General features: G+C 39.8%; 1 protein-coding gene and 1 non-coding gene across 5 annotated transcripts in view; both read left to right on the forward strand.

The window, feature by feature from the left end:
* The window catches only part of HDAC8 (histone deacetylase 8), a 254,295-nt gene that overhangs the window by 70,877 nt on the left and 160,218 nt on the right, over positions 1 to 23,200 (forward strand). For 3 of the 4 annotated variants that reach the window (XM_052663085.1, XM_052663087.1, XM_052663088.1), the window contains exons 5-7: positions 301 to 413; positions 4,478 to 4,555; positions 5,149 to 5,257. In XM_052663085.1, coding sequence (XP_052519045.1) covers positions 301 to 413; positions 4,478 to 4,555; positions 5,149 to 5,257 — 300 coding nt within the window. The remainder of the gene's footprint in view (positions 1 to 300; positions 414 to 4,477; positions 4,556 to 5,148; positions 5,258 to 23,200) is intronic. The other variant, XM_052663086.1, reaches the window with a different exon arrangement.
* On the forward strand, positions 19,925 to 19,996 carry TRNAS-GGA (transfer RNA serine (anticodon GGA)). Its single transcript has one exon. It is a non-coding gene; the product is annotated as a tRNA-Ser (tRNA).

The raw sequence follows: 23,200 nt of genomic DNA on the forward strand, positions 1-23,200 counted from the left end.
CTCCTGAATCATTAAAAAAAATATTCTGTTTTGTTCAATATAGTTATATTTTAAATCTTTGAAAATCAGGGATCCTGAATGAAATATATTACCAATCCACCTAAATATTTAGTTTACAAAAACACTTCATCCCTGGTCATTCTGGGCCATTTACTATATAATCTTTGTAGGTATGTTTTTTGTTTTTCTTAAAAGAAGGGGGAATTGTAAGGGAATGGATCTCAAGGGTTAGATCCTTGGCTATAAAGAGTCCCTTGAATTGCTTGTGGCTATTGGCTAAAGCAACTTGTTTTCTTGCAGAGATGAAGCATCTGGTTTTTGTTATCTCAATGATGCTGTCCTGGGAATATTACGGTTGCGACGGAAATTTGATCGTATTCTCTATGTGGATTTGGATCTGCACCATGGAGATGGTAAGCCCTTCACTTTCAGAGGAGCTTTGCTGCTAGGACTGGCAGGCTTTTATCAGTAAAGCTGTTTCTAGGCAGCTGGTAACAGGAGAAATGCCTCTTGCAATTGAAATTTTCCTAATTGAGAATCCTAAAGTAGGTAGAGATTCTTTTAACTGATGCAGTTCCTCCTTTGCTGACCAAGCTGCTTCAAAATACCAAGTTCCTATAATTTCTCCTCCCCTCTCCTCCAGTAGTGAAGCTCTCCAGTAGAGAATTTTAGGAAGTGGAAATCAGGGCAAGATTTCTTAGTGTTTACTCCAATGCTTAGTAACCTCCATCAGGCCATTTCCATAGGTTCGAAATGAAACCTGCAATCAGAACTAAGAGTCCTCGAATCGCCAGTCTATGTCTGACGCAGGATACAGCATGCTTGGGGCTGGTGCATGGGGATGACCCAGAGAGATGTTATGGGGAGGGAGGTGGGAGGGGGGTTCATGTTTGGGAACGCATGTAAGAATTAAAGATTTTAAAATTAAAAAAAAAAAAAAAAAAGAACTAAGAGTCCTGATGCCGCTCTAGAGAGATGGTATGGGGAGGGAGGTGGGAGGGGCGTTCAGGATTGGGAACTCATGTACACCTGTGGCGGATTCATGTTGATGTATGGCAAAACCAATACAGTATTGTAAAGTAAAATAAAGTAAAATAAAAAAAAAAAGAAGGGATGCATGATGGACTAACACTCTGAATTTTTCACCAACAGGGATATCAACTTATGTAGTAATCAAGATCTGTGCCACTTGCTTTGTATTGTTAAAATTTTTAATCTTGCACAAACCCAGGGCATCTTCTCTAACTTTTAGTAATAGCAGACTGTAACAATTTGCCTTAACCACATTAATCCTCTCTTAGAAGCTTCACTAAAAGGTTGTATGCAGCCCTCCTGTGTACCTTTCATCTGTAATGTAGAGCTGAAGTGACAGTTACCCTCATTCTATTTCTCTTATAAATATAGCCCGTGTGTCACATATATTTTCATCTATCTAGGAACACTTATCCAGTAAAACTAGTTAAGAAAAAACTCTTCCTGCTCCCCACATCAGTGATTGCTGCTTCCCTGTTTCCAGGGATCTTTTGAGACAAACTAACATAATCAAGGCATAAGAGTGCCTTGCTTCCATATCATGGAATCTGGGGTCAGCTCTACTGCCAAAAAAGAAAAAGAAGGAAGAAATTGTGGGAGATACCTCCCCAGGTAGTTCAACTAGATGGAAGCTTCCATAGAATGGTGACAGAAAATTAAAGGTAACAGAGGAGAGAAGAGTTAAAACAACCAACACACTACTTTGAGAACCATGTCCAGTGAATATAATACTCAGCCAGTGCAAAACACAGCTTTGCTCAAAACCCTTCAGAGACGCTGATTGCTTATAACAAGGGTAACATTTGGCCTGTGGCTTGCCTTTGTATGACCAGCAAGCTAAGAATGGTTTTTTACATTTTACAATGTTGTAAAGAAAAAAATGCAATAAAGACCATGTAGTTTGCAAAGTCTAAAATACTATGTAGCCACTTGGTTTGCTAACCATTGGCCTATAGCAATGGTTCTCAAACTTGAATGCAGATTAGGATGACCTGTAGGTGGGGGTCTTATTGTAAAATGCAGATCCCTAGGCCACATTCACCAGATATTGGATTTAGTAGGTCTGGTATGGAACCTGGGAGTCTCCATATTAATAACACCTCAGTTGTTCCACAGGCTACACTTTGAAAACCAGTAGTCTTTGAGGTAAAGTCCACATTATTTGCCCTGTCTTTCAAGGCCTGCCTCAAAGAAGCCACACTTCCTCTCTCTAGCCTTCTCTTCTCTCTCACTACTTGCTGTCTGTGCTACTGTACTCAGTGATGCCCGGACACATCTCACTGTTCCCACCTTCCTGACTTTGTGGTACTTTTTCCTAACCTAGTTTTGCATTCTCTTACCCTTTTATATCTTCAGGTTCTGCCCAAGAGCTCAAGTTGATAGTAAATCTGCTCTAACCACTCCTGTCCAAGTAGTTTCTCCCCCTGCTCACGTCCTGTATTGTTTCTATCACTGATTTGATATTTAATTATATATTGTATTATTAGTGAATTCTTTCATGTTTCTGTGTCTTCTCATCCCATAGAAACTTTCAGTTCCTCCAGAGCACAGATCAAGTTATTTACTTCATTCTGTCCTACACAGTGGCAGGAACAAACAGACCTATGCCAATAGTAGTGGTTCAGTAAAATATTTGTTGAATGAATGAATGATTATGAAATTCAGACTCTTTGTATCAGAGTTCAAGAATAGAATCAAGTCCATTGAACCATGTAAGAATGAAATAAGACTGTCACCTGAAACCATTCTTTCCATTTGCAATGTTATTTCTGCACCATTTAGAGTTTCCTGTTTTACCCAACTTTTATGGTGTGTTTCATTTCAGTTTATTTCCCCTCTTCAGCACCTCCCTTCCAGTGACCCCTGCCCCACCCCCAAACACTTACACATTTGGTTTATTTTAAATCTCCCATGATTCCATAACTAGCACCTTGCAGTGGCTTCACCAGCACGCCTACCCCATCCTCACTTTCTTTCAGCTACCTAGCCACTCTTCCCTTTCACACCAAGCCCCTTACCCTCCTCTCATGTCCTTTCTTAAAGTATGATTTTCTAACAACGCCTAATGGCATTTCCCATGAGAAGTGATACAGATGGCTATTAAACATATGAAAAGGTGCTTAACACCCTAAGACTCAGAGAAATGCAAATTAGAACAAGAACATTCTTTCTGCCTAAGATTAAAAAGAATAATAGCTGGTGTCAGTCATGACGTTGGAAAAGGGTAACTCTCATACACCACTGATAGAAGTGTAAATTGGTACCACCTTTCTTGATGGAGAAATAATCAGGATTTTCATGAGTTGTCCTTGTTTATACTTCCATTTCTAAGTTAAAATACTAGTTTAATTTATTTTCTTTTGTTTACTTAATGCTTTGTGCCTGGAGCCTTTAACTGCTGTTAACTGCCTCCCTAGGGCAAAGCATAAAGCTTGGGAAATTCAAACATACCTGTGATATACAAATAGAGTTAATATTTTTTAAGGTCTCTGTTGGCCTCTAAAGAAGACTGAAGCATTAAGTAAACAGAGACAATTTCTTTATTTGAAGTATAAAAGAGGGTAATACATGAATTTGCTAATAGTCCTCCCATTTTACAACCAGATTATCTGAATACAGTATGACAATTATGTGATTCTGGGAGGAAAAATGTAGAGGTAAGCAGGGTGTGTATCTGAATAAGTAGTGGCTTATAAGAGACATCATCTATCTCCCAGGCCTCTCTTCATTTTCTGACTCTGTTAAAATGAAAAGGAGACTCCTTTCTTGAAGTTTTTCCTTCTATCTTTTTCCAGGCTTCAAAAAGCTGTCATCAAGCTGCTATTAAGGGCTACTTTCAGCCTTCCATGTTTTAGCCAGAAACATGTACTTAGTATACATGGAACTTTGGGTGGATTGCATTTATAACCAAATCTGTATTATAGAAAGGCATTTTAAAATTAGATTTATACTATGTAGTGCACAATGTTGGTATAGATGATGTTTTTCAAAGGGTTGCCATATTGTACTTCTTTGAAAAAAAAAATCCCAAGAATATAACTTAGAACCAATGAAACAAAACAAAATATAAAACTTCCAAGATGGTTCCAGTTTCCTTTATGCAGCTCTGTTGATAATACATCAATTCTGAGCTCTAGTCTTTCCCCACGTTTTAGAACACATTGTGAAAGACAGCCTGGGCATCCCCATTGCTTGGAAATGTCCAGCTTTAATTTGAATGAATTTGAAAAGGAACCCTAACTTCACTTGGGGCCAAAGTTCTAGCTCATCCTATAATGACAGAGATTCAAGACCTGAGTTTTGTTCCTTTTATTCCACAGCTTGCTAGCTTTATTATTGCTACCTTCTCTCTCTTCCTTTCTACAGCTGCTTTTTAGAGTTTAGGTTGTTGAAAACAGGAGTTGCACTTATGAAGTGTTTCTTCTGCCATTTCTTTCTCCGGTAGGTGTAGAAGATGCCTTCAGTTTCACCTCCAAAGTCATGACGGTGTCCCTGCACAAATTCTCCCCAGGATTTTTCCCAGGCAAGTGATATGTGTGCTCAGTGTTACATTTGAGGAATAAATACTGCAGTTCTTCTACACATTTCTTATATCTTGTATTTGGATAGCTACATGCTGTGAATACCTTGTTGGTGCTACCCCATGCAAAAATTTAACAGAGGTCATTTCAGGTGACAATGATAAAAGGAATGTAACACTGCTGCTTTTTCCAGATGATTTTCCTTGATTGTCTATAGCTCACTTATACTTACTGGACTATCAGATAGCCTGCATAACCCCCAACATCCTGATAAGTGCAATGATATATTAATATTATGTTAATCTAAGGTGTATGAGAAGTCAAGCAGAGAAGTTTATCTCTCTCTTTTTTCATTCATTTGGTCCAGCAAGATGGAGACTAAAGTAATTCTATTTTCTTATGATTTCCCTACTTCCCCGACATTATTTACAAGTTTTTTCTTATTCACTAATTTCATTCCCTTAGAAACCATCGTTCATTCAAGATTGTTCTCTTAAGTGACCTTTTGGTTTTCTGAATTCCTACTCAGAGAAGCCTTCATACTTTCTAATTCTCATGTTCTTAGAACTGTTCTTGGCACTCCTCTCTTTGACAGGAACAGGTGACGTGTCTGATGTTGGCCTAGGAAAGGGACGGTACTACAGTGTAAACGTGCCCATTCAGGATGGCATACAGGATGAGAGGTATTACCACATCTGTGAAAGGTATGACAGCAGTGCTGAGCCAGCAACAAGCGCATTACATTTCTATTGGATGAAATGGCCTCTAATCTCACAGAATTCTTGTTTTCAAAGAACCATTAAAAAAAATTTAAAAGCTACTATATACCCACATACCATTTGCACAGTGCTCTGCACACTGCTCACTATGCTTATTTGATCAGGTAGCCAGCCCTTGTCTGGGAGGGCAGAGTGTTCGGACCAGAGCCAGACTATTGGTTTGATCTTACCTGCCACCCCCTATGATTAAGGCCTTCCCAAGAGCAGAGCTTCTCAGCTGTCCTGGGGAATCCCTAGTTTCTTAGGTAAAATCTGCATGTAGTATGATTTCACTAGTCCGGGAGGGTCAGTTTTGGTTTTCCATTATGGAGATCTGCTTCCATCCACTGGTGTGAATATTAGAGAGTTCTTGAGTTCTATCGGTTGTGTTAAAATTGGAGTCAGAAATTCTGGTTTTTTTGCAGTATGGTTAGAGATTAAATTACAGCCACTTGTAGGCAGACAGTTTAGTGCCAGTGTGTAGACCAGACCACTGGGGCTAAAAAGCCCTACAGAATGAGGAAAAGGGTGGCTAAACTCATATTCATTAAAAATTGGGATCACTCAGGTACAAATTCATTGCTGACATGGCAGTAGAGAAAGTGAGTCTGACTAGAAGTCAGCGAGTCAACTTAAGGTAAGTAATGGGGATTGAGGTGTTTTTGATCCCTCTCCCACTTAGCTCGGATTTCTCCCAACATTCTGGTGGAAAGAAGGGCTTCCCAAAGGAGCCTGCACTGGCTGTCACAACTGGCAGTTGTATAAACAAAGTACAAGTATTACAAAATAAAAACTTCATGGTCCAAAGTTGCCTCTTAGCTCAAGAGATTTGGCATGTCAGGCCATCAGCTGTAGCAGCAGCCTCTTCATATTTTGATCATGTCCCCTGGCTACTACCTCTGTATTGTCAAACTGAAAAGGCTCTTTTTTTTTCATTCTGCCATTGATGGTTTTAATTGCCCTTCTTTGTTCCCCTTAGGCTCTGTTCTGTCCTTGAGGTGTGCAGATCAGAGTTGCTGATGTAACTTTACCAATGATGTCCTGTGGTTCTGTGTAAAAGGAGAATTATTTTGTTTTTCTTTTAATTCTCTTATTGACAGTATCCGACATTTTGTTGCCCCTCTTTTGCCATAGCAGGAAACTAGATTGTTCTCTTCAGTACTCTGTCCACAGGGTTTCCTAGAGCTTTTTCCTGGGCCTTAATTGAAAGGTCAGCACCCATCATCCTGCAAGTGTAGCTTGTAATCTCTGGCCCTCCCTAAATGGATTGCCTTACATGTGCCCCTACTGAAGCTCATCTGTCAGTCATGAAACCTCCTGAAGTCTTCCTTTCTTCCCCATCAGCTTGGCATTTCACTGCCTGGAAAAGCTGAGCATCATCTGCAGACTTGAGGGTTTCCCAGCGCCCACCCCCAAACAAGTCTACTACTTACCTTTCTTCAGTCAGAAAAATGTCTGTTTCTCCCCTATTTCTCTCTAAACCAGTTCTTCCTACATGATTTTTAAAAATTGTTATCCCATAGTAATTCATGTTTAAAAATAGCCTTGGTATCAAACTTAATTAAACATTTTAAAAGTGAATTTAGCCTGGAGGAAAAGATCCATGGAGGATCACACATGATTACCATATTGCCACCTCTACCCCAGTGTATATAGGAAGCCAGCATTTATTAAAGATTCTTCTAGCTTGTGTACCAGAGTACAAGACACTCATTAGTTTATAGTTACCAGGGCCCCTTTTGCCGTTGCAGCTCCACCAGCAAACTGTACAGAGATCACCCAGAATCAAAACCCAGGCTCCGGGTTTTGATTAGAGAGACAGTCATTTTTCCCTTTGATTTCTTTCAGAAGTCAAGTGTGGTCGGGGCATTATGTGAAGGCACCTCTGATCCCAAGGGTGCCAAGAACGCTTCCTGACCCAAACATCTGTCCCAACTGTTGGACTAATAGCTGATGAAATTCCTTTAAAAGGAAACATACTTTTGTTCTACAATGAGAAATAGGCCTTAAATGGAATTCTGGCTCAACCTCTCCTCCTCATCCACACTCTGCCATTTCATAATAGCAGATTGTGAAAGGGTTAGAGCATAAGCACCCTGAGCATTCAGAGGAGCAGTAGTGCAAAAGGGGCACAAACAATCTTTGCCAACTAGTTTTGCAGAGGGTCAGCTCTAGTAACTGTATCACTTAGTCATTATGCTTTTGATTACTTCTAGTTTGTTGCCTAGAATCAGAGTATCTTGTTCATTTACCACTATGACATCTGGTTCATCTGCCTACCTCAAAAGACAGAGTAGACAGGAATAGCTTACCCATGTAAAAAAGTCATTCAGTTCATCTTCAGTCTTTTCATCCTTTTTTTTTTCCATGAGCCTACTGGTTTTCTGACTCCTTACCTGTAAGAAATAAAGGACCTCTTATTGCTGGTTCACTTATAAGATGCTCTAATTTTAGTTTGCCACTGGTTTGCTTCTGAACTATCTTTCCATATTGAATTTAGGAGCTCTTTTTCCTTCCCTTTCTTCCTTTCCTTTTCTTCCTTCTTTTCTTTATGGCTTTTTCCTTCTTTTCTTTATGGCTTTTTCCCCTGCTGTAGCCTTTTTTTGACTTTAACAGCTAGGCAGGAACTTAATGGTTTCATCTTAAGGTTAAACATACCCTCTTTATTTAAAAAAAAAAATTGTCTTAGGGTTTCTTTCTTAATAGACCAGATATGGAATCTTTACATGAAGATTTTCAACACCAGAAGTTCCATTTTATGAAAAAGACAATTTCACAGTGAGAGCTCCCTAGGTCATTCAATGCTAATTTAGAAGGGCAAGGGTCACCATTCCCCAAAGCCTCCCGTAATTTATATATAGGCAAAGTTTGATGGGAGAGGAAAGCTGTTTTGCCAAAGAGACCATTTCCTAATTACCAGTCTCTGTCATCTGAAAAATACTGTTCTGCCTTTATTTAACGTTTGCTCTCTAATTGTATTTAAATGCAATGTGAGATAGTCTTAATAATGTTTAAACTATTACCCAAGAGGCTGTGTTGGTGACTTTGGGGCTTCCCTGGTGGTTCAGAGGGTTAAGCATCTGCCTGTGATGCGGAAGACCCAGATTCGATCCCTGGGAAGGGAAGATCCCCTGGAGAAGGAAATGGCAACCCACTCCAGTATTCTTGCCCGGAGAATCCCATGGACAGAGGAGCCTGGTGGACTACAGTCCATGGGGTCGCAAAGAGTCGGACACGACTGACTGGCTACACTTAGCATAGTTAAGGAATCTAAGAAAAGGACAAATAACCAAGTACTTCCTTGCAGTTGATTCAAGAGACGTACTGCTCTGAAACCTTAAATCTTGCAGGATGACCAAACTGTTTGCCCACTGTGAACTGTCATGACATATGCATAGTTTGAAGAAGAATTTTAGAGTTGTGTTCAAACTTCTTAGTTTTTACCCTACCTATCATTTTACAGCCCTAACATCCAGAAAACATTCTTTACTAAACATCTAGTTACTAGGATATATCTCACAGAAAGGTTAAATATATGGTGCCTTCCTGTATATATACATAATGTGTATGATACAAAGCATACTGAAATTGACACACTTCGGGAAAAAATTACATTTTATTAAGAATATTTGACTATTCAACTTTGTAAAATAATTAATTAGAGACACTACATAAATATTTTGCCAAAAGGAAAACACATTGTTAAACAGACTTCTCAATGAATAGGACTTAATGAAAGGCCCTATTAAGCAGGGCTTTTCAATCAATAGCAGTCTTTATATCCACATGTACAATACTTTGCTAGTAAGAGCAATCAGCCTGATCAAAGAAATAGTCTTATTCTAGTGAACTAGGGTTCACAGTAGTAATTATTAAAATAAAAGTCTTCCTGTATTTGGCCTGTTTACCTTGAATCCTATGGCTTATATGCTGTAACCCAAAATTAAAAGAAACCTTTTTTTTCCCCATCAAAGACCACTGACCTAAAGAAAAATTCAGAGATTCCAGAAGTTTAAAAAAGCAGCAGCAGCAACAATGAAAAAAATTTTTGTCCCTTCTTTTTTGAGAAAAATATTATACATTTTTATTTTAAGTAAATTTTTTATTGCTCTTCAAACTGGTTTTTACAAACATTAATTCTACTATGCTTGGGATAACCAGGATATCCTACCTGGAAAGAACTTGCTCTCTAGGACCACAGCAACCTCATTGAAGGAATAGCTCATTTAAACTCAAGCTTTTATTTCTGTGGGGAATTCCTTCATTCGTCTATACTGAGCTCCACTGCTATTCAATGAGGAAGGGAAAGAAATCATATAGTGACTCTGAAGTTTATATTTATTGTATGAGAATTTTCCTTAGATCCTGACATGGCCTCTGAAATATAAGTCAGGACTGTTTGAAGCAGAAGAATTCATTCCTATAGGTCTTGAGTCAAAATTCACCTCTCTGAAGCCACTCTGACCTTCCTACAAAAGAACTGACTGCCTTAAGTCACCTTATAGAATTTTTAAGATGTTAATTAACAAGAATGAAAAGGGAACTACCAATGCAATAGCTTAAGGGATTTGCTTATATTTTATTATAATGATGAGCTTTCATTGTGGGTCAGACAGTAGAGAGTCTGACTGTAATGCAGGAGACCCAGGTTCTATCTCTGGGTTGGGAAGATCCCCTGGAGAAGGAAATGTCAACCCACTCCAATACTCTTGACTGGAAAATCCCATGGACAGAGGAGCCTGGCGGGCTACAGTCCATCGGGTCGCAAAGAGTCAGACACGACTGAGCAATTTCACATAGTATAATGGCACTATTTTATTCATTCACTCGACAAATATTTATTGTCTCTGCTTCATGCCCACCCTGTACATAGGTACTAGTGGTGGTAAACATCCTGGAGCTCCCACATCCTGGAGCTTAGTTCCTAGGGAGGACTTGCCTATGCCAGGAATTACACTGATCATTTATTTGATTTTTTCCACTTGATACTTCTAACAATATACAATACCTGCAAAGGTGGAGTATTCTTATTCCAGTCTTACTAATAAGAAAGTGTGAAAGTATTAGTCACTCAGTCATATCTGACTCTTTGCAACCTCATGGACTGTCCATGAAATTCTCCAGGCAAGAATCCTGGAGTGGGTTGCCATTCCTTTCTCCAAATAAGAGAACTGGAACTTAAAAAGGTTGGTTTACTTAAGGTCACACAGGGAGTATTAACCATCAGTTACACTGTCCCCAAATTGTCACATGGGAGTATGAAATTTTTTTTAATGAGTTTAACAAGTTTAGGGATTTTTAAAATATATTTTATTTTAATAGGAGGATAATTATTTTACAATATTGTGATGGTTTTGCCATACATTAATATGAATCAGCCACAGTTATACATGTGTCCCCTGCATCCTGAGCATTCCCAGAGGAATAGGGTGTCACAGAGCACTAGCTTTGGGTGCTCTGCGTCATACATCAAACTCACACTGGTTATCTGTTTTACATATGGTAATAGATGAGTTTCAATGCTAGTCTCTCAAATCATCCCACCCTCTCCTCCCACTGAGTCCAAAAATCTGTTCTTTACATCTGTGTCTACTTTGCTGCCCTGAATGTAGGATCATAGGTACCATCTTTTTAGACTCCATATATATACATTAATATATGGTTTTTGTTTTTCTCTTTCTGACTTACTTCACTCTGTATAATAGGCTCTAGGTTCATCCACCTCATTAGAATTGACTCAAATGCATTCCTTTTTTAGCTGAGTAATATTCCATTGTGTATATGTACCACAACTTCCTTATCCATTCATCTACCAATGCACATCTGGGTTGCTTCCATGTCCTAGCTATTGTAAATAGTGCTGCAGGGAACATTGGAGTACATGTGTCTTTTTCAGTCCTGGTTTCCTCAAGGTATATGCCCAGTAGTGGGATTGCTGGGTTGTGTGTTAGTTTTATTCCTAGTTTCTTAAGGAATCTCCATGCTGTTCTCCATAGTTCTTGTATCAGTTTGCATTCCCACCAACAGTGTAAGAGGCTTCCCTTGTCTCCACATCCTCTCCAGCATTTATTTTTTGTAGACTTTTTGATGATGGCCGTTCTGCCGCCATGAGATGACACCTCATTGTGGTTTTGATTTGCATTCCTCTAATAATGAGTGAGTTGAGCATATTTTCATGTTTTTCTTAGCCATCTATATGTCTTCTTTGGAAAAATGTCTAAGTGTTCTGCGTGTATACTTGTGGCAGGTTCATGTTGATATATGGCAAAACCAATACAATATTGTAAAGTAATTAACCTCCAATTAAAATAAATAAATTTATATTTAAAAAATAAAAAAATAAAGGCTGAATAATTTCAAAAACAATAATTTATTTATTTTAATTGGAGGATAATTTCTTCACAATATTGTGGCGGTTTTTGCCATACACCTACATCAGTCAGCCACGGGTGCACATGTGTCCCCCCATCCTGAAACCCCCTCCCTTCTCCCTCCCTACCCCATCCCTCTGGGTTGTCCCAGACACCAGCTTTGAGTGCCCTGCTTCATGCATGGATCTTGCACTGGCCATCTGTTTTACATATGGTAATATACATGTTTCAATACTATTCTCTCAAATCATCCCACCCTTGACTTCTCCCTGCTGCTGCTGCTAGAAGGCGATGGCACCCCACTCCAGTACTCTTGCCTGGAAAACCCCATGGACGGAGGAGCCTGGTGGGCTGCAGTCCATGGGGTCGCGAGGAGTAGGACACGACTGAGCGACTTGACTTTCACTTTTCACTTTCATGCATTGGAGAAGGAAATGGCAACCCACTCCAGTGTTCTTGCCTGGAGAATCCCAGGGGTGACAGAGCCTGGTGGGCTGCCGTCTAGGGGATCACACAGAGTCAGACATGACTGAAGCGACTTAGCAGCAGCAGCAGCAGTGCAGTATATAAAAGAATGAGGTAGATTTATACATACTTCTCCCACATAGTCCAAAAGCTTATTCTTTACATCTGTGACTCTTTAGCTGCCTTGCATATAGGATCATATATACATTAATATGCTGTATTGGTGTTTCTCTATCTGACTTAATTCACTCTGTATAATAGGCTCCAGTTTCATCCACCTCATTAGAACTGACTCAAATGTATTCCTTTTTATAGCTGAGTAATATTCCATTGTTTATATGTACTACAACTTCTTTATCCATTCATCTGCCGATGGCATCTAAGTTGCTTTCACATCCTAGTTATTGTAACAGTACTGCAATGAACATTAGGGTACATGTGTCTTTCAATTCTGGTTTCCTCAGTGTGTAAGCCCAGCAGTGGGATTGCTGGATCATAAGGCAGTTCTGTTTCCAGTGTTTTAAGGAATCTCCATACTGTTCTCCGCAGTGGCTGTACCAGTTTGCATTCCTACAACACTGTAAGAGGATTCTCTTTTCTCCACACCCTCTCCAGCATTTATTATTTGTAGACTTTTTGATGGTGGCCATTCTGACCAGCCTGAGATGATACCTCATTGTGGTTTTGATTTGCATTTCTCTAATAATGAGTGATGTTGAGCATCTTTTCATGTGTTTATTAGCCATCTGTGTGTCTTCTTTGAAGAAATGTCTGTTTAGTTCTTTGGCCCACTTCTTGATTGGGTTGTTCATTTTTCTGGTATTGAGCTGCATGAGCTGCTTGTATATTTCAGAGATTAGTTCTTTGTCAGTTGTTTCATTTGCTATTATTTTCTCCCATTCTGAAGGCTGTCTTTTTACCTTGCTTACAGTTTCCTTCAGTGTGCAAAAGTTTTTAAGTTTAATTAGGTCCCATTTGTTTATTTTTGTTTTTATTTCTATTACTCTGAGAGGTGGATCATAGAGGATCTTGCTATGATTTATGTCAGAGAGTGTTCTGCCTATGTTTTCCTCTAAGAGTTTTATAGTTTCTAGTCTTACATTTTGGAAAAGGCAGTGGCACCCCACTCCAGTACTCTTGCCTGGAAAATTCCATGGGCGGAGGAGCCTGGTGGGCTGCAGTCCATGGGGTCGCGAAGAGTCGGACACGACTGAGAGACTTCACTTTCACCTTTCACTTTCATGCATTGGTAAAGGAAATGGCAACCCCCTCCAGTGTTCTTGCCTGGAGAATCCCAGGGATGGGGAGCCTGGTAGGCTGCCGTCTATGGGGTCGCACAGAGTCGGACACGACTGAAGCGACTTAGCAGCAGCAGTAGCAGCAGTCTTACACTTAGGTCTTTAATCCATTTTGAGTTTATCTTTGTGTATGATGTTAGAAAGTGTTCTTTTATTCTTTTACACATAGTTGACTAGTTTTCCCAGCACATTCTCTTGTTGAAGAGACTGTCTTTTCTCCATTGTATATTTTTGCCCTCTTTGTCGAGGATAAGGTGTCCATAGATGCATGGATTTATCTCTGGGCTTTCAATTTTGTTCCATTGGTCTATATTTATGTTTTGGTTCAAGTACCATACGATCTTGATGACTGTGTTTTTCCGTTACTAAGTCATGTCTGACTGCTTGTGACCCCATGAACTGCAGCACTTCAGGCTTCCCTGTCCTTCACTATCTCCCTGAGCTTGCTCAAACTCATTTCTACTGAGTCAGTGATGCCATCCAACCGTCTCATCCTCTGTCACCCCCTTATCCTCTTGCCCTCTATCTTTCCCAGCATCAGGGTCTTTTCCATTGAGTCGGTTCTTCACATCAGGTGGCCAAAGTATTGCAGCTTCAGTTTCAATCCTTCCAGTGAATATTCAGGATTGATTTCCTTTAGGATGGACTGGTTTGATGTCCTTGCTGTCCAAGGGACTCTCAAGAGTGTTTTCCAGTATCACAATTTGAAAGCATCAATTCTTCAGTGCTCAACCTCCTTTATGGTCCAACTCTCACATCCATACAAGACTACTAGAAAAACTATTGCATTGACTATAGGGACTTTTGTCAGCAAAGCAATATCTCTACTTTTTAATATGCTGTCTAGATTTATCATAGTTTTTCTTCCAAGGAGCAAGCATCTTTTAATTTCATGGCTGCAGTCACCATCTGCAGTGGTTTTGGAGCCCAAGAAAAAGGAAATCTGATACTGTTTCCATTGTTTCCCCACCTATTTGTCATGAAATGATGGGACCGGATGCCATGATCTTCATTTTGAATGTTGAATTTTAAGCCAGCTTTTCCACTCTCCTCTTTCTCCTTCATCAAAAGGCTCTTTAGTTCCCCTGTACTTTCTGCCATTAAAGTGGTATCATCTGCATACCACTATATGGCTGTAGCTTTGTAGTATAGCCTGAAGTCAGGAAGGCTGATTCCTTCAGTTCCATTCTTCTTAAGATTGCTTTGGCTAATTGGGGTCTTTTATGTTTCCATACAAATTATGAAATTATTTTTTCTAGTTCTGTGAAAAATACCATTGGTAACTTGATAGGGATTGCATTGAATCTTGCAATTGCTTTGGGTAGTATAGTCACTTTCACTGTATTGATTCTAAAAGTATGAAATGTATCACAAGGAGGAAATACCGTCCCCAAGAATTCTTGCAGATTTTTATCTCCAGGAATTGTAGGAAAGTCCTTAAAAAAAGAAACCATTTAAGATTATGCAAATGAACCACATGATCTGTAGTGTACACAGTCCATTTGTTTATGTTTGTGAAAGTACTACTTAGATTTTTGCAAAAAAATCATCCTCTTAATCCTAAGGATTTAATTTGTAATTCTATGCATCAAAAATAAGAATAAATATTGAGAGATTTTACTTCTTTGTTTTTTGTTAATTTTAATTTTTTTGATGTGGACCATTTTTAAAAGTCTTTATGAATTTGTTACCATATTGCTTCTCTCTTATGTTTATGGATTTTTAGCCATGAGGCATGTGGGATTTTAGCTCCCCAACCAGGGCTTAAATCAGAAGTCCTTGCATTGGAAGGCAAAGTCCTAACTACTAGAGCACAAGGAAAGTCCCACTTCTTAGGTTTTTAATTTCTAATTAAAGTTTGGAAACATGGAGATTCTGTAAATCTGCTCTTTCCTTTATTTTCAATGGAGAAAATCTGACTTCCTATGTTAGAAAGTGAATAATGTCACATGTCATTATATAGAGGTCTCCTCATATAATTAGTTTCTTTTCATGTGGTTTTTAGGGAACTACTATTGCCAGGGGCTTTTAACATTATCCTTTTTTGCAACTGAGCTTCCCTCATGGCTCAGTGGTAAAGAATCCACCTGCCAATGCAGGAGATGTGGGTTCGATCCATGAGTCAGGAAGATCCCCTGGAGAAGGAAATGGCAACCCACTCCTGGGAAATTCATGCCTGGGAAATCCCATGGACAAAGGAGTCTGGTGGGCTACAGTCCATGGGTTGGAAAGAGTTGGATATGACTTAGCAACTAGACAACAACAGGCATAATTTATACCATCTCTTGATCCTGGCAGAAGGCATATCAACATATAGGGTAGAGATTCTCCATCCATGCTATAATCTGTTCATCCAGTACCCGTAAAGTAAAATGAGAGCTAAGGGACATCACTAAAGGATATTTAAATGAAATGTTTCCTTTCCCTATTGACTTTTAATGTTAATATTTAAAGAAGAGATGTTTTCATGATGATAGGTTCTTCTTTCATTATAATGATAAGTCATCTTGAATTTATCTTCTATCTGAGACTCCAGATTCCTTATCATTCAGTTTCCAAAGCAGATAGATAGATCCTCAGTGAAAGAGAACACAACAATTATAGCCTACTCCTTTGAGCTTGGTGATGTGGCAAAAGCAATGTGAATACATATTCATACATAAATGTTTTAAGCAATACATTTTTTTTCAAAATTCTCTTTCATCTGATGAGAAGGGAAGAATTCTCCAGAAATTAGCATTTGAGGACAAATAATTTATATAGCCTTACTTCCATCTTCATCCCATTTTCATCACAATCTGAGAGCTAGTAAAAAATCTTTACAAAATTACACTCTCTCTTCAGTTGGGTCACAGCTCTACCACCTTGATCATCACTAGATCACTTTGGCCCAGTGATAAAGGTCATGAAAGCTGCTACTTCTTTGTATATGTGTTGCACTTTGAACTCAGCCCTCCATAAGTAAGATATTTGTAGTCAATGTTTTCATTCTGTTTTATAAACTTCTATTCTGCCTCTTTGTGGTATGGCAGATGCAAATTGCCTGTTGTTTCTGGAAAATAGATGACTCAGATACTAATTAAATTCACGGTTAACATTAAGCACAGGTGGAAATGAGGCCAGAGTGGGCCATTCATTTAATGTTCCTAGTTTCATGTGTCTTTTAAAATATTAAATTCAAAAGACATTAAGTGCCTAAGAATATAGGATAATTTGGAGGAGGGGCTACTGTGCTTAATTATCTGTGTTGCCCTGCCTGTCACCAGTACTTGGATTAGTGGAGAACTGGTTTTTTCCCTAACCTGATGGATCCTTTGAGCTTTAAATCCTGTGGTTAAAGGGACAGTTCTTATATCCTTCTTCCCCTCTAGACCAGTGGCTTTCATGACCAGTTCCTAAACTCCTGTGTCAAGTAGCCCTGACACCGTGACAGTCCCTTCGCCCAGCAGTCTTCCTAGGTGATTTGTTTTTATTTTTTCATGTAAGTTCAGGAGGACTATCTCCTAGGACTCAGTGAGTTTGTTCTGTCACTATGATGTGTACCTTCTCTGCACTGTTTTTAGTGCTGAATGATCCCTGCCCCCTGGAAAAAGTGACCTGATTCTTCCACAGCAGTTTAATAGCTTTTGATGCTAGAACATGCTCTGAAACTATCCAGAGACAGGAAGACCCAGCTCATAAATGGAAAACTTGAGAATTACACCTTCTAATGCAGGGCTGCTCTGAAAAGAATCCTAAATTTGACTGTGTCTATGCTTGATGGAACATTCTAACTTCAAAATTCATATTATTCCTCTCAGCTGCTCACTACCATGTACCCCCTCGCCCACCCTAATTCTCCCACCTCCCGTGTTCTTTCATCACTGCTCTGTCCCCTCCCTCTAGCCTAAAAAAGCTACCCTTTAGGCTCTGCTCTGAATGACTGCGCCTGACAGTCATTCACCCGGCAGCTGCAGGCACTGATGAGCTGCCTTGTTGAATCCTGTTGACGTGGTCTGTACAGAGATTTAGTTAAATCTGGTGTCCTCTACCTGACAAAAAAGCCTGATGCACAGTTTGTCTGGGCCTTGCTCTCTGTGTGCTGTTACCCACTGCACTATCGGGAAAGAGCCATACCCACTGGTACTTAAAGCAAGACCAAAGAAAAGGCACCTCAAAAGAGCCATATCAAATATCCAGCTAAGTTAACAAGTGAAAGGGTATGGATGTGTGCCAGGCACTAAAGGCAGTGTGCTTGGCTAGAGACCATGCAAGTGCTGCTGAAGAGTGAGCTGGATGCTAAGAGGTTTGTGTATGCCTGCTCTGGGCAGGAGAATCCTGTAGAACAAGGTGATGGATGCCAGGGTTGGGGCGGGATGGGGAATTGGGGAGAGCCACCTTAAATATATTAGAAATGAAAATAGAAAAATATCTATCCTACTTAATTATAGGCAAGCCTCACTAACTCAGCCTAATTAGAGGAAAGCCAGTCTGAATAATGGAATATTTTAAAATACATTTTTATTACTTTCAAGCACTGGACATGCTAGTAATTCAAACTACACTAACAACATCATACAGTACCTCAGGGAAAGAGCTCTAAGAATCATTTGTAATTAGCATATCAATTATTTGTATGTAAGTGGATGTGCACAAAGTGCGTAAGAAGTTTATTCTCTTAAGTAGGACAAACATTCCCCCGCGCAGTCCTGTTTACACTATTAATTTGCTTAGCCAGCCCTTTTTGTGCCAAGATAGATGTATGTAAGACATACTTATTTCCTCAGGGAAGAAAGAATCGCTTCCCTGTGTTTAGTCCAGTAACTAAGAAGCGGAGCGCCACTTAATTGGTTTGGGATTTCCAGGATATGGAGTTTTGAATTTGCATACAGGCTAGAGAGATTTCATATGGAGAAGATCTGGCAGCCATTGCCAGAGACCCAGTTTCCCCATCTGGATTTCATTGGAGTGATCTGGATTTCATCAAGCAACAGGACACTGATCCTAAATGATCCACCAGACACTCTAACATAGGCATGTTTAAAATACATCCTTCCCCCGAAAAATAACTGCTAAAATATGATGAGTTGGAGTTACTCTATGTGCAGTACTTAAAAGTAATAAAAATGCATTTCTTTTAAAGTCCCACAAAAACTGTGCAATGTCAAATTAATGATGAAAATCAATCCACAAACTCTTTTCTTGCACACCTCATTGTGTGACGGCATTGCTGAGATTTCCAATCATCTGGGAAAGGATATTATATTTTGATGAGCTGCACCAGGTGCTAACTATATGGCAGGATTTTGTCTTTGAATCTTAGGGAGGCCCTCCTGGGTAAAGAAGGGTGAGGGAAGGGCTAGGGGCATGTTTATTGTTAACAAATCATTATTGTCTACCTAACTTCAAGAATCAGAGCAAGTAGATTGAAAAAGAAGAAGTATCAGCTATATAGGGAGTGTAGAAAATATGATTAGGAAATGAGAAACAGAGATACGTGCCTATATTTCTACCCATATGTGTTAAATTGTGCTCTTGGTCAATTGTGACTTCTTCGAGGCTTAGAGAGTAAAAACTAAATGCAGAGAGCATAAGCACAGGCAGTAAATATACACACAAATGTCATAACTACAGTTTGGAATAACTCCAACTCTCCCCTTTCCCCCAAGGGCATCACTATCCAGGGTCTGCAAAGGCCAAATAGCTGTTTGGCTTCCAATCTGATTTTTTTGCTAAGAAATCAGAGAAGTCGGTTTCAATTTTAATAATATATTCTCCCAACCTCTATCTAACAGAAAGGCACTTGTGTTTCTGCCCCTTCTTAAAGTGAATTTTGTGTTTGGTGAAAGGTAATAGATTGGCAGCACTGGAAAAGGAATTACTGTATTCCCAGAACAGGTATAACCAGGCAGTGACACTATGAAATTTCTCTCTGCCTTTGGGGAACATTAGAGTACTATTCAGGAAGTCACTGCTATGGTGTGCTGTGCTGAACTCAACAGTATCCTAGTGGGATGAAGGAATTAACAAAGCACTTGAAGGGCCTGACTTAAGGCCATTCATTTATTCATTCAACATTGTGGAGTGCTTACCATGTACCTGGTGCTAGGAGAAGACTTGCAAATATTATGTCATTTAATCTGCATAATAACCCTGTGGAGGAGAGAATATTCTTGCTTTACAGAGATGGTTCAGAGAATGATTTGTCCAAGTTGCTCCTGCAAGCACTAGCTCCAACTTTGTCTGACCCCAAGTGCAGCGTTCTCCCTGACCTCTGTGCTGTGGAGGCTGCAAATGAGATGGACGAGACATATGGCCAAATAATGTGATGCAGAGCAGAATGTAATCTGTGCTATGTGAGTGGTCCTGGTGGTTACAGAGCAATAAAATGATCTACCCCAGGTCAAATCAAGAATCATTAGTACAGCGACTTAGGATTCATATTTTTTAAGCCTTCTTCAATTTGGGGATTTGGGGTTTGGTTTGGTTTGGTTTGGGCTTCCCTGGTGGCTCAGAGGTTAAAGCATCTGCCTGGAACGCAGGAGACCCAGGTTCGATCCCTGGGTCGGGAAGATCCCCTAAAGAAGGAAATGGCAACCCACTCCAGTACCCTTGCCTGGAGAATCCCATGGAGGGAGGAGCCTGGTAGGCTACAGTCCATGGGGTTGCAAAGAGTCAGGACTGAGCGACTTCACTTGGTTTGGTTTGGTTTGGTTTTGGTTTGTTTGTTTTGTCTTAGCTCTCCAAACCAGCCTGCCTCTCCACCCACCCCACCCCCTGCACAGATAATATATACTTTGCTTCCTAGGGCCTCAGGCCTTTCAGAATGAGGAAAGCCAAAGAGCACTGGGGTTTAGCGAAAAGAGCACTAGATTTGAATTAGAATTAGTATTCTAATTCTAGCTCTGAGGAGTCACTCTAGGCTGGTAAGGCTCTTTAATTCTGGATGACTCATTCCCCACCCCGATATGTGAATGAGGATGGTTTACTTCAAAGAGGTAAAGAGATAAGTAATAATAAACTAAAAATAGTGCACAGCCCTTTTTGTTTCCAAGGTGACATATAATTGATAAGCAGAATTACTTACAACAAGGCATATTAGAAGGAGATGCCAGTTAGAATCTGTGTTTCTCTATAATGGACTCAGCAATGAGAGAAAAGATACCCCCATAAAATATTTTTTAAAACTACGTCTTGAAAATTAAAAAAGCAAAAACAATGTGCAGGTTGTGTGTTTGGGAAGGTCAAGGGTTTAGAGGTTTGAGGTTGGCTTGTTTGTTTTTATTTTGTAGCTTTGGGTGTTCCGTTTGTTATATGCTGAAGATGTTAATAGAATCAGTACAGTTTGTCTGATGCTAAAAGCAGAGAGACTTATAGGAAATTAAATGTCTTCTAAGAGGCACCTATGTCCCCGAACAAAGTGACTTATCATCCTCACCACAGGGAGCCCCCCACCCCAGTTCCCTGCATCCTTGAACAATTTGTAAAAGATATTCAGGAATCATCGAGGCATTTACCATATGATGCTTTACCCACCCCACCCCCAACCCCCACAGGTTGAGTTTTTGCAGAATGAATATCTGCAGTGCCTGAGTTGAGAGAGGATTGAGGGAATTTAGAGGAAACAATACCTGTGAAAAGTTGACTAGCTTCCATTTGGGACTGAGTAGTGATTCTTCCCTGGTGGCTCAGAGGGTAAAGCGTCTGCCTGCAATGCAGGAGACCTGGGTTCGATCCCTGGGTCAGGAGGATTCCCCTGGAGAAGGAAATGGCACCCCACTCCAGTACTCTCGCCTGGAAAATCCCACAGACAGAGAAGCCTGGTAGACTACAGTCCATGGGATTGCAAAGAGTCAGACACAACTGACCGACTTCACTTAGTGATTCTTTAATGCAGTCGCCCCTCTGAATCCCATCCAATGCAATAGGTTTAAAATGTTTATTATAGAAAGGGTGTTGCTGTTGTTGTTGTTCAGTCACTCAGTCATGTCCAACTCTTTGCCACCCCATGGACTGCAGCACGCCAGGCTTCCCTGTCCTTCACCGTCTCCCAGAGCTTGCTCAAACTCATGTCCATTGTCAGTGATACCATCCAACCGTCTTATCTTCTGTGATCCCCTTCTCCTCATGCCTTCTGTCTTTCCCAGCATCCGGGTTTTTTCCAGTGAGTCAGCTCTTCGTATCAGGTAGCCAAAGTATTGGAGCTTCATCTTCAGCATCAGTCCTTCCAATGAATATTCAGGGTTGATTTGCTTCATATTCAAGGTTGATTTGCTTTAGGATTGACTGGTTTCATCTCCTTTCAGTCCAAGGGACTCTCAAGAGTCTCTTGAACTTTGGAAGCTCATCATGTTAATAGCAAATATTTTTCTCTTCTTTCCCTCTACTTCCTGTCCTTGGTTTTTCAACTTTGAATTCCTCATTTCTTTAATTTCTGTTGAGGAAGTCTCTAGAGGGTACTTAAGATGCTTATTGGAATATATAAAGATGATAAGGCTGGTCTAGGCTGGTTTGCAAGCGAAAAAGTCAGGAGACGAATCTACTGGGAAGGTGCACCCATTAGAGGTCTGGCTATAGAAGGCCAAGTTTGGGTTACTAAATCTATCACCAGCATTGATTAAGAGTAGCTGTCACACCATCTCTCTGGCATCCCATTGTTCTGAGAGGAATGTTTTAGAACTTTAAGTATTTTAAAACAAACAAAGCAAAACCAGGTTCCACCCCTGGTATTAGAGGTAAAGTGGCACCAGTGAATGATCCCAAAGGCACTCCATAGAAGCTATGATCTACCCTGATGGAATAAAAGAAAAGGGGATAATGCTACAATTTGGTTCTTGGGCTTTTCCTCTTATCTAAAAGCATCATTAATGCCATCACCTCTGGCTTTTATCAACCTCCAGCACCAACCACCTTCCCCAGACTGATGCATGTAGAAACAGCTGCCACAGCCTCTCTTCCTCATTTGCATAGCTTTGTCTGAAAAGCAGACTGCTCAATACTGAGGAATCAGGTTTCTCATTAAGAAAATTGCATTTTAAATGAATATCTTATGTGCTTATAGGGAAGTAACTAATGTAGTATAATGAGATACCTGTCTTCTCCCTCCTTTCTGGGTAATGATTTTATACTTTCCCAAAACCTAAAATTAATGATTTGCAGTGTAGTAGATAGTATTGTTACAGTGGTTAGGTAAACTTTCCCCAAAGCAATCTGGGATGATATTTCATTCATTTATTCATTTAATATTTATTGAATGCCTCCCATATATATAAAGTACTGAGTCTAAGCTCAAGGAAGCTGGTGGAAATTTGAAAATTATAGATACACAGAGAGATATACATATGTATTCACATTCATACACATTCTAATAAAATGAAATGTGAAAAGTTATAAGAACCATAAGAAATAAACTGTGATGGGTACTCAAAGGGAGAAAATACTTCAGAAAAGGGCTTAATTGAAGAGATAACATTTGATCTGGTTTCTAAAGGGTAGCTAATTACTGTACCTTTACAAAGTGTGTAAATGTGTATGTGTTTATGAAATCTGAGTCAACTTTAAATGTACAAGATTGCAGGGAAGAGCTCTATGCAGAGGGTACAACGAGATCAAAGTCAGTTCAGAAAAGGCTGAGCTCTACACAGAACAGCAGTCGTCTAGTTTTCTAGGCTGTGAAGTGCATGAGAGGGACAATTTGCAAAGAAGATTGGAAAAGTGGGTGAGAACCACTTTGTGCAGGAGCTGGAATTCTTAGCAATGAAAATTTGTACCATGTT

This window comes from Budorcas taxicolor, chromosome X (assembly GCF_023091745.1).
Source record: "Budorcas taxicolor isolate Tak-1 chromosome X, Takin1.1, whole genome shotgun sequence".
Classification (NCBI taxonomy): domain Eukaryota; kingdom Metazoa; phylum Chordata; class Mammalia; order Artiodactyla; family Bovidae; genus Budorcas; species Budorcas taxicolor.